The sequence below is a fragment of the Myotis daubentonii genome, chromosome 8, assembly GCF_963259705.1.
Source record: "Myotis daubentonii chromosome 8, mMyoDau2.1, whole genome shotgun sequence".
NCBI classification, from domain to species: Eukaryota; Metazoa; Chordata; class Mammalia; order Chiroptera; family Vespertilionidae; genus Myotis; species Myotis daubentonii.
In genome coordinates, this window is record NC_081847.1 from 43,354,981 (window position 1) to 43,368,926 (window position 13,946).

At 47.9% G+C, this 13,946-nt stretch overlaps 1 protein-coding gene across 1 annotated transcript in view; it reads left to right on the top strand.

Annotated features, from left to right (window-relative positions):
- Window positions 1-13,946, top strand: part of LOC132240197 (O-acyltransferase like protein-like) — a 49,178-nt gene that overhangs the window by 17,525 nt on the left and 17,707 nt on the right. Inside the window, exons 4-7 of the mRNA XM_059707516.1 lie at window positions 1,433-1,574; window positions 2,979-3,199; window positions 7,356-7,535; window positions 8,270-8,372. Coding sequence (XP_059563499.1) covers window positions 1,433-1,574; window positions 2,979-3,199; window positions 7,356-7,535; window positions 8,270-8,372 — 646 coding nt within the window. The remainder of the gene's footprint in view (window positions 1-1,432; window positions 1,575-2,978; window positions 3,200-7,355; window positions 7,536-8,269; window positions 8,373-13,946) is intronic.

Here is a 13,946-nt window from a genome sequence, read left to right on the forward strand (position 1 = left end):
AACAGTGGGTGTTGGAGTGGAAGGGGCACTAGAATACATTGTGTCCAACCCACCCCTCCTCCTTATGCCGATAAGGAAATGAAGCCCAGAGAGGTGAAGTGACTTGCCCAGGGTCACACAGCAAGCTGGCTCAGACCCAAGCCTCCTGAATGCAAGTCTAGGCAATGTAGTGTGGTGAGGTAAGGTAACACGAGGGAATAAAAAACCACATTCTTCAAGTTCATACAGCCCTGAGCTGAGTCCTGGCCCTGCCACTTAGCAGCAATAATAATAAAAAAGACAACATTCGTAGAGCTCTCACTACAGGCCAAGTTCCTTCTAATTGCTTTATCGTCATGGCTACATTTAGTTCTCACAACAACCCTACAACTTAGGTTTTATTATCTCCATTTATCAAGAGGGAAACTGAGGCGAGGCACAGAGTGATGAACTAACTTGCCCATGGAATATAGTAAGGGGTGGGTGCAGGCTCCTGAAGTGTAGAACCTGTATTCTTAACCGTTATGCTCAAGTTCACAAGCTTATCTGATGAGAATTGTCCTTGTCTGTAACATACAGTGAGTGAGAGAGAGCTCCTTGTAGGGTTGTTGACAGGTTAGAAATCATGACCAGAATGTGTCTCATTTCTAATGGACACTTACTGAAAAGCAGCATTGTTGTTACTTACAATCAATGCTGCCGCTTTGTTAAACTGTGCTGTGTCCCCCTCCTTTGTGGAGGTTTTGGAAGTCCCCTGGTCCTGTGGTTCTCAAAGTGTGCACCCCGATTAGCAGCATGAGCACCTGGGACCTAGTGAGAAGGGCAGGTTCTCAGGCCCCAGCCCGGACCTACTGGGTCAGACCCGTGCAGGGAGGATCCACTCACCAGGCTCCGCAGGGAATGCTGAGGCACAGTGAGGTCTGAGCCCGCCGATCTTACCACTGATACCTTTATAGACTCTTTCTTATGGCGACTAATTAGCTGTGTCCTAAACTGGTGCGTCTTGGCTTCACTTTCAGACAGCACCTTCCCCATCACATTGTGGACTTCCGTCATGTCATTCCATCTCATAGTGCAGTTACCGCTCTTGTGGGGACCTGTTCACAAATAGGTTTGAGCGTGGCAATGTCTCCTCTTTAGGATGCTCATTCCCAGCGCCGAGTGCTAGGAAGGATGAGGGAGTCTGGGCAGAGAAGACAGGAGAGCCATGGTCCACCTCCAGCTGGGCTCAGCGTTCCTAGTTCTTACGAGTTTCCGCATCGTTGTGTCCTATTCTCCCCATCCATCTGTGAACCATCCATCTGTGAATCAGATATAGTAAAAGCCAGCTGCCCTTTTTGATGTCAAAATTTTGTTTTGAAATAAGAGATATGAAAACCCTTGGAAAAGTATAAAGTATTTATTGGCAACTAAAGTCTTATTAATACAATCTTTTTTTTTTTGGTCTTGGCAGGTATTTTAAGATTCAGAAATGCTTCATTTTTGGCTCCTTCTCTCTCTCTCTTTACAATAAATGCGTCCTCCTTGCCTGATGGGGGTGTGGCCAGATGTGCTGTCGGAATGTTTCCCCTCGACATGTTTGCTGCCGTGTGCCTGTGAGTACGGTTGGGATGTGTATGTCGGGGCTGTTTTACCAACTTCCACTCACCAGATATACGTAGCCTTGGATTCTCAGTCATTGAGTGTTGTCTGGCCCAGGCTCCGTGTGCAGGGAGGTCACCATGTACCTTAAACAAGAAAATGCAGGTGTTCAAGAGGAAGGATAGCCACACCCAAAAGTGACTGGGTTTAAGGACCCCCGAGAGAGGTATCTGGTCCCCCAATCCCCCTGGTCCTATCACGTGACCACTGAAAGTGAATGTCTCTTATTTGAGGCCTGGCTGCTTTCACAAGCACCTCTGCAATCTTGCCTGCTACTTCCTGTTTGCATCCTGCCTTGCACCTTAGGAGAAACTAATGGAATTGCTGTCTCGCAGCTCAAATCATTTGATAAGGTGCTTTCCTGAAAACTTCCCCTAAGCTGCCCCCTGCTAGGAGACATCTGTGTCTGTTTCATCACCCTGTCACCCTTTTTAAGTAGCATCCAAAGCTACTTAAAAAAACATTTTAAAAAAATTGATTTTAGAGAGGAAGGGAGAGGGAGAAAGAGAAACATGGATCGGCTGCCTCTGCACGCCCCCTACTGGGGATTGAGCCTGAAACCCCAGCATGTGCCCTGACCAAAAATCGAACTAGTGACCTCTGGGTGCACAGGACAATGCTAAACCAATGGAGCCTCGCCTTTATAAAAACTGTGCCAATTTGATAGATAAATCAGTTGGTTTAATTTATATTTTTAAAAAATTGGTAATGAGTCCTCCTCCCCCCAAGTTTATTTATCTGCTATTTATAGTCTCCTCCCCCTTTTCTATGTGTGTGTTATTTGGATGCTTATGGATTTTTAAGGTTGATTTTATAGTTAAAGAATATGAATCCTTTGTGGTATCAGCTGCAAGTACCTTCTGATGTTCTCACTGCTGTTTATTATTTTTTTACAATTATAATAAGAACTTTAGTGAAATCCATTGATCTTTTACTTTGTAATTTCTTTTTTTTTTTAAATATATTTTATTGAGTTTTTACAGAGAGGAATAGAGAGCCAGAAACATCAATGAGAGAGAAACATCAATCAGCTGCCTCCTGCACACCCCCGACTGGGGATGTGCCTGCAACCAAGGTACATGCCCTTGACTGGAATCGAACCCAGGACCCTTGAGTCCGCAGGCTGACGCTCTATCCACTGAGCCAAACCAGTTCTGGCTGTAATTTCTTTCAGTTATTTAGTCTTAGAAAACTACTTCTAATCCTTAAAAATGTTAAAGATTAACCTACCTTCCAGCAAGGGCTGGAGTGGTTTTGTGTTTGCTGGGCTGTTTTCTCTGCACCTCACCATGGTGTCCTGGTGTTGTGGTGTTGGGTGAGGGAAGGCTTGGCCACACATGGATTTCTTCTCCCTACAGGTTCTTCACCCTGCTCGGCCTTGCCCTTCCTCTGGCTGGAACTGCGTATGTGGCAGCCAGGGGGTGGGGGTCAGACCGAGGGGCGTCCTCCACACTCGGGGCACATTCAGCCACTTACGGGAGCCTGCCTTTGAGAGAGACAGAGAGGAGTGAACCAAGGAGCAGAATCGAATGGCCGGTCGGCCTGGCCCATCTCACAGGAACCCCGAGCAGAGGAAAAAGTGGGCATTTGAATAAACTACCACTCATGAGAGGGGACTGAGATGAGTACAGAACTGGGACAGAATTCCCGCGGTGCTAAGTGTAGCGAAGCCAGCAGCCTGAGTGCCAGCGTGGAGGGCGGGTCTCTGCTGCTCACCATTCAGGCCTTGTGCCCCATCAGGGTGCCACGGCGAGGTCACTAAAAATGCTGCTTTGTTTCCTGGGCACAGTTACCCAGTGTTTCTGTGCTACTCAAAGACTAGGTCAGCACAGAGCTTGGGTTCCTCTGCACTGATCCTCTAAGGAATAGTTCCATGATCACAATGTCTATTCCCAGTGTCTCAGTTCTCAGATGACTCAGAACCTTCCTGGCACGGCCAAGGTGCATGGTGTACATGTGCACGAAGCCAGGGGAGTGAGCACGCAGCACAGCTGATTAAAACAGGCGGAGTGTATCTGAGCCAGACGTGCATAACCCGGCATCATGCAGTGAAGGCGGATCACAATGAGTCACACTGTTGTGCTTAAGTTAAAAAATCAGGAGCAATACCTTCATTTCCTATGGCGAGGCAAGGAGAGCACACACACACACACACACACACACACACACACACACACACCCTGAGAAACAAGAACAGCCTTGTCATGCAAATACCTCTAGAACACGTGATATAATTTTTGGCAAGGCCCCTTACGTCTACACAATTGTCCCTCCTTTACTCCAACTAGGGGGATAAAAGTAAAACAAAATTTCAATGAATGGACCAGAAGAATATGAATATGTGAGAAAGTGGCGTTTGGGAATTCATCCCATGCGGAAGCTGTAGTCATGATTTTATCAGATTCTGTTTGGCTCTCCAGGCAAAAACAAAAACAATAGAAACATCAACAAAAAAACCCCAACAACAAGAAAAACAACAAAAAACATGTTTTGTAGTCCTCAGGTCAGAAGCCGGCTACCAGTCCGGGGGCTCCCTGTGACCCCATCATGACCCCGTGATGGGAAGTGTTGGGTGCTAGGCTTCTGTGGAGTCAGTCCCTGCTGTCTTGTATTTTCTACCCCTGGGCCCTGGTTTGGCCCCCTGGGGCCTCCGAAAATAAATCTACTTGCTCTCTTGTTTCAATTACAGCCCCATCAGATTTTGGGGACAGTTATGATGACCTCCCCCAAGGCTCAGAACCCCTCAGTTGTTTCTTACATGACCAGCTGCTCGGCTGCCGTGTAGAAAGTTCCACAGTGGGTGTGGCAAAAAGAGCTCAAGCTCAGTCCCCATTCACACTTGCCTGGTTTCTAACTCTGCCCTTGGTCAGTTTGTTTGACCTCTAGGAACCTCAGTTTCCACATGTGTAAAATGGGGGCATAGAATGGGATTTGTTGAAGGACTTAAATGAGATGATATACTTACCTCCTCCTAATTTGTTGTTCTTTTCCTCATCTTTTCAGTTAAGTCCAGGGTGGGGGTGGGGGCCTGGGAAGGGGTCTTGGCAACCCTGACCCTGCTGCAGTCCACTGGGTTCCAGGGACCAGCTGCATGCTTCTGTCACTGAGGGGGAGCCTACAGTTATCACAACCCACCATTGCTGACCATCGGTAGGAGGCTATCCAAGAGCCCTGCGTTTTAAGGCCAGATCACAGGATTTAGGGCAGATGCTCCTGGGTGGTGTCAGGAACTGGCTACTAAAACTTTAGCTTCTTCACCCAAAATGACACTTTCTATGGTGGGGAAACCAAAGGTTTGTTAGCTTTTTTTAAAAAATATATTTTTATTGATTTCAGAGAGGAAGAGAGAGGGATAGAGAGATAGAAACATCAATGATGAGAGAGAATCATTGATCGGCAGCCTCCTGCATGCCCCCCACTAGGGATCAAGCCCGCAACCCAGGCATGTGCCTTTGGCCAGAATCGAACCTGGGACCCTTCTGTCCACAGGCTGGCGCTCCATCCACTGAGCCAAACCGGCTAGGGGGGGTTGTTAGGTTTTTAACAGCTACATTTAACTGTGTCCTCAAACTGGGGGGTTTCTGTGTTCTGTTGCTATAGAAATTTTTTTTTTTCATTTCATACCATTGGAGCAAAGTATCACATTTCTGAATGTTTGAAAATAGAACTTGAGATGGAGAGACCCCTAGAGTCCAGCATTTTCTTCTCTCCATGTTCACACTCACCAGCGGGTCAAATCAACATAAGACCCTCGTCTTCTGGAGGTTTGGAGCCAGACGGGGCATGTCAGATTCCTGCTTCTTTATCCTCTGAGTAATCCCTGCATTGGCTCAGTGTGGTTTCCTGTTACAGGAGCCGTCCTTTACCATTTAGATGGAAAAAATGAGCGAGTGTTCGAGGATGTTTTCATGAAGTAAAGAGCTGTGGCCGCTGCCCCTGGTGGTCAGGGCTCCTGCTGTGTGTTCCTGGCTTACAGTGGCCCCCAGGAATATCCGAGAGACTTGAGGGGCTACCGCGGTTTTTAAAGCCCTATCACAGTTAGCGGTTCTTGGACTTTGGTGAGCATTGGAATCTCCTGGAGGGCTTGTCACCCCCAAAGATTCTGACTCGGCAGGTCTGGGCTTGGACCCGAGACTGCATTTCTAACTAGATCTCAGGTGATGGTCTGGGGACCCCCCACTTAGACCACACGCATCATGTCATCAGCTCCCCCCACCCCCCATGCTCCTGTGCTTGATAATACTCTCCACTTCACGCTAGTGGAATGGCACTCAGAAAGGCTGTCTTCCCTAGTGAGCAGTTATTTTCAGAAGATTTTATAAGCTGCTGCTAGTTAAGTGTGACCCGCAAGTAGATGGGGAAAAAAAATAATGATTGCAAAATGTATTCAGGATTTGTTTGCCAAGTTAGGCGCTGGGCCAGATGTTTGACAAACGTTCTCGAATCTTCGCAAGAACCCTGCCAAAAAGTGTGCTTAATTTAAAAGTGAGGGAACAGGCCCAGCGAGGCTAAGAAACTTGGTGGAAGTTGCTGAGCCCAGATCCTGCGTCTCGCCCTCCAGGCTGTGGCTCCTTGGGGCGCTGAGGGGAGCCACGGGGCCCTGGTGTAGGGGGGCTCACTGTGCTGGGGCTCTGCCAACTGCTGGGGAGTGGAAAGCCCTCCTAATGAGAGGCTGAGCTGCGTGCACATTTGAGAGCAACTCCAGTGGAAAAACGCATAGCTATGGCCGGGACCTCAAAATGTTAGGCAATCACATGCTTCCATTTCAGAACTTGCTTTGGATTTCCAGAGGTTGGTTATAAGCCAGCTGTCCCTTGTGAGTAAGTTTGAATTCTGCAAGGATTTCTGCTGCCCACAGTGTTTAAGGTGCCAAGCTACATCTGGGAGAAAATCTGAGTCTCTTAGAGGCAGCTTGAGCTTCTCAGGCTCCTGTTCCACAATTCTAGCTACTTGATTGGCTCTCATGATGAGTCAAATTGAAATGGAAAAATGCAGGGAATAAATTAAGTAGAAGGGATGAACTATTTTTAAAGCAACAGGGCTTAAAATAGTGAGCCTAGTAGCTACGATATTATCTCATTTGTTCTTCACAATAATCCTATGATTGAAGATCTACTTTGATTCCCCTTTTGCAGATGTGGAAACATAGGCACAGAGACGTTAATTCACTTGCCAGAAGTCACAGAGCTAGTAAGTGATAGCCACACTCAGAGCCAGGACTACCTCACGTAAGGCCTGCACCCTCTGGGCCGCCTGCCCCTCTGTTTTCATGCCTGTACCTTGACAGGCAGCTGTGTTCTTTGTAAGTGATTCATTCTTGGGAGAGGACCAGGGATGCCATTTCTAGCAAAATGCTGCCCTCATGTGCTTTCTTAATAATGTCTAAGTTCCCCTCCCCCCAACCCTTTCTAACACCAGACTGTGGTCAGGCAGGCATTGGCATCCTGGGGCCTGAACCTGGGCAGTGTATTCTGTGCAAGGCAGTGTGGGTGCCAACCTTAAGTCATGTCTGTTAGGCGAAGTCAGGGTTCATTGGGGAAGGAGACTAAGTCCAGGGGGCCACATACAGACCCACAGGGGACGATGGAGAACTGAGGTGGGCGGTCCGGGACCACAGTGAGGGATCATCTGGGGACAGCCAAGATCACTGGTGTGTGTTTTGGTTTTTGTTAGTGGGGCGGCAGGTGAGTTGGTCTGGCTTTCAGGGGGACAGTGACACCTCTGCTCTCGCCTAGGATGCCTAGGAGCCGTGGACCGGGCTCTGAGATGCTTTTCTTGGCAGAAGAATGTGCCAGCCATCTGGACCACCACGACGCCAGGAAGCACGTGCTCTGCCCTGAATGGCATCCGGGTCTTGAGTCTCCTGTGGATCATGTCGGGGCACACCAGCCAGATGACCGCATGGCTGTCTCTGGGTGCGGAGAGCCGAGGGGCCTCTGAGAGCAGTCAAGGAGGAGCGCATGTTTGTGTAGCGGATCACGTTGGGCCATAGGATGGGAGGCCACGGCTTCCCTCTGGTTTAGAGACGTGGCCGGGAGCTCCCGTAAATGAGTTTTCCAGGCCAGTGTCCAGTGGCTGCTTTGCCTCCTCCAAGGTACAAATCAGGCACCTGGCTAGCAAGTGAATAGTGACACCTGAGATTGTATTTTCATTGTCCAAACAGCTGGGCTCCCTCTCATCATGATTAATGATGCCAGAAACTGACATTATTTTTTTCTCCTGGAAAAACAGGCAAGCATAGATAAGTACTGTGCATTAGTAAAGTCAATGTTTCTCGACCTTTCCCCGTTGCTACACCCCCGAAGCACTCCCATCAAGTACTCCCAGTGGCACTGTCTCCCCGGGGGCCAGAGGCATGCATCAGAGTTGGGGGGCAGCTAAGGGGGGTGTGATGCCGCTGTAGTCCTAAGGGGGCTGAGGCCACTGAGAGCACAGAGGCGCGCAAAGCCTTAGCTACAACTAGGTACCTCCATCTCCTCCCTTTTCTTTTTGTTCCAAGATCCCCTCGTAAGTGAATTGCGGGGATACATGACACCCTCCCGATACAACTGAAAGTTGAATGTGATTCTCCTCGCTTTTCTGAAAAGATAAATCACATGATTTCTTTTTCTATTGAACGAATAGACACTGTTTTTTATGATTGTTACAGATAATGTGCTTGAATGGAAAGCCAGAGTGCTTAAAAACCCGCTCTACCTTTACTCCCGGAGTGGCCCGTTCTATCTCGGGGTTGACACATTTTTCCTGATCAGGTAATACGGTGCTTTTCCTGCTGTCCTGCTTGTTGCTGCTCGTTTGGGGATGTGTGTATGCGTTGCCATTCTCACTTTAGTGAGAAAAGCTGAATGGCTCACATTTACCCACCTGCCCTGGGCTCCTGTCCATCTTGGCACAGCACTGCTGCCACACGCTCCCCCCCTTTGTATCTTCAGTTTACTAAATGCGTGATGATGGCTCGAAAAGTGGGCCTTTCACAAAAGGTGATTCTGTTTCTCAAAATGTTTATTTCAGTGGTTCTCAAATTCTGGTTCATGGGCTGAGGCAAATCCATGATAAAGTTTCCAGTTAAACTTTACCGTAGTAAAATGTGAAACAAGAAAAGAAAATGATATGATGTTTCACAAAGCTATGTCTATTTAAAATAACTACCGAGTGGTAAAGTTTCTCAATTGTTTGGTAAATGTCAGGTACCTCATGCTGTACTTTGCAGCATCACCTCTTTTAATCCTCAAGATGTCCCTGGGCAGTAGGGACCATTGTTAAAATCCCCATGTTTTTAGTTGAGGTAAAATTCACATCACCTAAAGTGGACCACTTAGAGTAAACAATTTAGTGGCATTTAGCACATTCACAATGTGGTGCAACCACCGTTTCTATCTAGTTCCAAACATTTTCATCATCCCCAAAGGAAACCTCATGCCCATTGAGAAGTTACTGCCCAGCACGCCGCCCCCCCCCCCCTCATTTCTAGAAATCTGCTTTCTGTACCTATGGATTTACCTGTTTCGGCCATTTCATATAAACACGATGCACGGCATGTGGCCTTTTGTGCCTGGCTCTGGCCATTTAGCATGATGTTTTTGAGGTTCATCTACGTTGTAGCAGGTGTCAGTACTTCATTTCTTTTTATGCCTGAGTAATATTCCATTGTATGAATAGAGCACAAAATCTCCACTTTGAAGAGAAGGGAATTGAGATTGGGGGGGATAGTCCTGGTGGACCCATGATTTAAACCCAAGCAGTCTGACTCCGGAGTTTACGTCTTAGCCACTGAGCTAGCCTGCCTCCACCTCTTCTGACTTAAGCATCCCTTCCTTCACAGGGAGATGGTGATGACAGATAGCAGCTCTTTTTATCAGATGCTAATCATTCATCCATCCAGCCACGATCTAGGGCAGTGGTTCTCAACCTTCCTAATGCCGCAACCCTTTAATACAGTTCCTCATGTCGTGGTGACCCCCAACCATAAAATTATTTTCGTTGCTACTTCATAACTGTAATTTTGCTACTGTTATGAATCGTAATGTAAATATCACATGCAGGATGTATTTTCATTGCTACAAATTGAACATAATTAAAGCATAGTGATTAATCACAAAAACAATATGTAATTATATATGTGTTTTCTGATGGTCTTAGGCGACCCCTATAAAAGGGTCGTTCGATCCCCAAAGGGGTCGCTACCCACAGGCTGAGAACCGCTGATCTAGTGAATGCCTAATTGCCAGGCATTGTTCTAGGGGTCCTCAAACTTTTTGAATAGGGGGCCAGTTTACTGTCCCTCAGACCGTTGGAGGGCCGGACTATAGTTTTAAAAAAAACTATGAACAAATTCCTATGCACACTGCACACATCTTATTTTAAAGTAAAAAAACAAAACGGGAACAAATACAATATTTGTATTTGCATGTGGCCCGCGGGCCGTAGTTTGAGGACTCCTGTCTGGGTCCTGAGCTACTTCAGTGGATAAAACAAACAAGGACCTCCCATGGTGCTTCCACTAGTGTGTGCGTACATGCATGGGAAACCAGCAATAAACATAAATAAACAAGAAGCAATCTGAGAGTAACAAATGTCAGGAAAGAAATAGCCAAGAAGGAGTTAGCATGGGTATTTGTTTCATGAGGTTGGAGAAGGTTTGTCTGGTGAGGGGCTGTTCCATCTGAGACCTGAGTGGTAAGAAGCAGCCAGCTCCCCGAACGCCCAGGACAAGAATGTTTTAGTCAGAGGCAGCAACTAGTGTCAAAGGACTAAGGCAGGAGAGAGTGAGCCTTGTTAAAGGGCCTGAGAGGCCCCGGGGGCATCCTGAGGCATCCTGGGAAACAGACAGCAGAAAGAAGGCCGAGCATAGTGTGGGTCGAGGGAGCAGGGAGAGCCGAAGGCAGGAGAGGGGGCGGGCCCGCCACGAGGACCTGGTAGCCAAGCTAAGGAGTTGGACGGGAGTCTTGTGAAAGGGAAAGTCGCTGGATTGCTTTAATGTGGCAAGTGATATGATCTGACTTTTTAAACCGATTACTCTGGCTCCCGTGGTAATAATAGATCTAAGAAGGGCAGAGGCGGAAGCAGGGAGATCAATCAGGTGACCTTGGTTGCATTTCAGAGGAGAAGTGATAAGGCTTGGTCTGGGAGGTGGTGGCTGGGATCGAGAGAAGGTCATGCTCAAGATACAGTTCAGAGGTGGAGTTGTTAGAACTTGTTGACAGATTGGATGTGAAATGTGAAGAAAAGAGAAGTTGAGGACAGCTTCTAGGTTTTGGCTTTGATAACTGAGCAGATGGTGATGTTAGTAGCTGACGTGGGAAAGATCAGAGGAGAAGCAGGGTTTGGGGAAGAAAGTCAAGCTTTCTGTTTTGAACAAGTTAAGATTAAGGGACCTTTTAGACACCCACGTGGGGGTGTTAAGTAAGCAGCTGGCTCTGTGTGTCCGGAGCTCAGTGGCAATGTCAAGGCTGGAGACGGAAATTTTGGAGTGGATGGGATACAGGCAGTTTTTAAAGCCACAGGACTGAATCAGATCATGCTGGGAGGGGCATGAATGACAGATCAGGGCTGCATCCTAGGACAACTGGTGTCACCACCTTTGGAAGCTGGAAATAATAGGAGGGGCCCAAAAAGGAGCCTGATGAGCAATAGTAAGAGATTGCTAATGACCATTCATTTTCTGCAACATTTCCCCAATATCCTGGTGACGTGCTCCCTCTTCTCTGCCAGGTTTTCACTCAAATGGCATCTTCCCAGAAAGGCCTTTCTTATCCCCTTATTAAAAATGGAGCCACCCAGCACTCTCTACTTCATTTTCTCTTTATCTAACTATTTTAGCTGCATCTCTCCCCTGCCAACCCTCCCCCCCCCGCCCCCCCCCCCCCCCCCGCAACATTCCCCTTCCTTTCTTATCTGTCTCCACTGGAATGTAAGGCAGGATATTTTGTTTTCTGTGCTGCTACCCCCAGTGCCAAAAGCAGTGTCAGGCACATAGTACTGCTCAGTAAATAGCTGTTGAAATGATTTCTTAATTGTTTCATCTCAGGACTCTAGTGTGATAGTTTCTCGGGGCAATGCAGAAAAAGTAGGTACAGAATAAGCTGAAACCTGTCCACTTGGGCAACAGCTCATGCCAGCGGTTCTCAACCTGTGGGTCGCGACCCCTTTGGCGGTCGAAGATCCTTTCACAGGGGTCGCCTAAGACCATCCTGTATATCAGATATTTACATTACCATTCATAACAGTAGCAACATTACAGTTATGAAGTAGCAACGAAAATAATTTTATGGTTGGGTCATAACATGAGGAACTGTATTTAATATATAAGATTTTTTAAAAAATATATTTTATTGATTTTTTACAGAGAGGAAGGGAGAGGGATAGAGAATTAGAAACATCAATGAGAGAGAAACATCGATCAGCCGCCTCCTGCACACCCCCTACTGGGGATGTGCCTGCAACCAAGGTACATGCCCTTGACCGGAATCGAACCTGGGGCCCTTCAGTCTGCAGGCCGATGCTCTATCCAGTGAGCCAAACCAGTTAGAGGAACTGTATTTAAAGGGCCAGAAGGTTGAGAACCACTGCGCTAGGCGGTGGCCAAGGTGACGACAGAGAATAGCCCAGACAGGCAAGGGTCAGAATCCACTATCTCAGCAAACCCAGCAGAGCTACGGAACCCTGGGCACCAGACTTTCCAACAGGGCACAGCTGAGTCTAACCAGGTGAGGCCCAGCTGCAGGAGACCAGGGCAGCCCCGAGGGTAGGGAGGTCCGCCCACAGCCCAGAGCTCTGTTCCCTGCAAAGCAGGCTAATGAGAACAAGGCAACCCCCCCCCCCCCCCCCCCACACACACACCATATGCTGCAGGCACTGATGGGCAGAGCTCCAAGCCCTGGGAGGGCGGCTGCCAAGGACAGATCGGGGTGGATGGAACCTAAGCCAACACTCAAGCTGCAGAATTGCCTCTAGGAGGGAAGAATGAAGGGCAGGAGAGGCCACAGGTCATCCTGGGCCATCAGGGGGAAATGGGACAGCAGAGAAGCCATCAGGTCAGCCCTGAGATAACCAAAGCACAGATGCAGGTTTCTGAAATTGCAGATGTCCAAGTAAATGACAAACCTGTGCCCCCTCTCATCTGGCTTGGTCTGCGGCCTGGAGAGGGCTGTGCCTGTCATCGGTGGTTCTGAGAGTCTGGTCCCTGCACAGTGGCACCAGCACCGTCTGGAAGCCCATTAGAAATGCAGGTTTCCAGGCCCCACCCAGACCCACTGCATCAGACACCTGGGCTGGTGCAAGCCCGCCAGCTGCTGCCACCGTAAAGGTCTGGGAACCACGTGGGAGCCCCAGTGAGAGACGTGAAGGCGGACGGTGAAGCCGCGTAGATCCCAGTACTGTCTGGGAGACGAAGCTGTACATTTTGTTTCTTTATCCCGATTTCCTTTAATTTTTCATTGCCAGTCTCAGTAACTATTTTTCCCCTCCCAATTTTGACTTTATTGCTTTATAAAGTGCATATATTCTTTTAAGTAAACTTTTTGTTTGAACAATGGAAACATTACTAACAGTGATACCTAGTATGGCCATTATGCTAAGAGCTTAAAATCTTCCACCCCATACGATTCTCACCATAAACCTATAAAGCCGGAACCAATATCATGCCCATTTTTACAGATGAGAAAGTTGATGTTCAGAAATGAAGTCACTTACCCAAGTCCACCAGGTAGGCACATTAGCATCAGAAGTCGAATTAATGTTTGTTTCATGGTGAAACTGTCTTAACCACAATGTCACTGATGGGTTTACATAGGAAAACCAAGGACATAAATGATTAGCCAGTGACCATTTAGAATCCTTTTCTACCTCTCAGGGTGACTTGCCACATCTCTACAGCAGGATTTAGAAACATTTTTCTTTATTTTTGAAAGTATTACAGATGTGTGTCCCCCCCCCCCCCCCCCCGCCCCGACCCCTCCTCCTTGACTCTTTCCCAGCCTGTGTAGGTCTCTGGCTCTTCTCAGGCTCCTGGAGCTACTGTCTTGCTCAGAGCCCGTTTTCCTGCCGGCCCGTCCCTTTGTCCTGTCTTCATGAACTTGAAGGCTGGACAGTGCATGGCCGCACACAGAGTGAGACCCGGGCCTTGCTTAGCAACCACGCTGGTGGAGAGGGAGCCAGTCACTGAAAAGAAAGACTAGCTCAGGCCCCGATTCTTTCCTGAAATTCAGAGGAGGCCAGAATCAGAATCTACCGCCCAAATTCCCCATCTCAGCGTTCTTTCTTAGTTGTCTCTTTAAATTCTGTTCCTGTTATAGTGGCTACTGTTTGCTGCATTTCGAAAGAAAAAA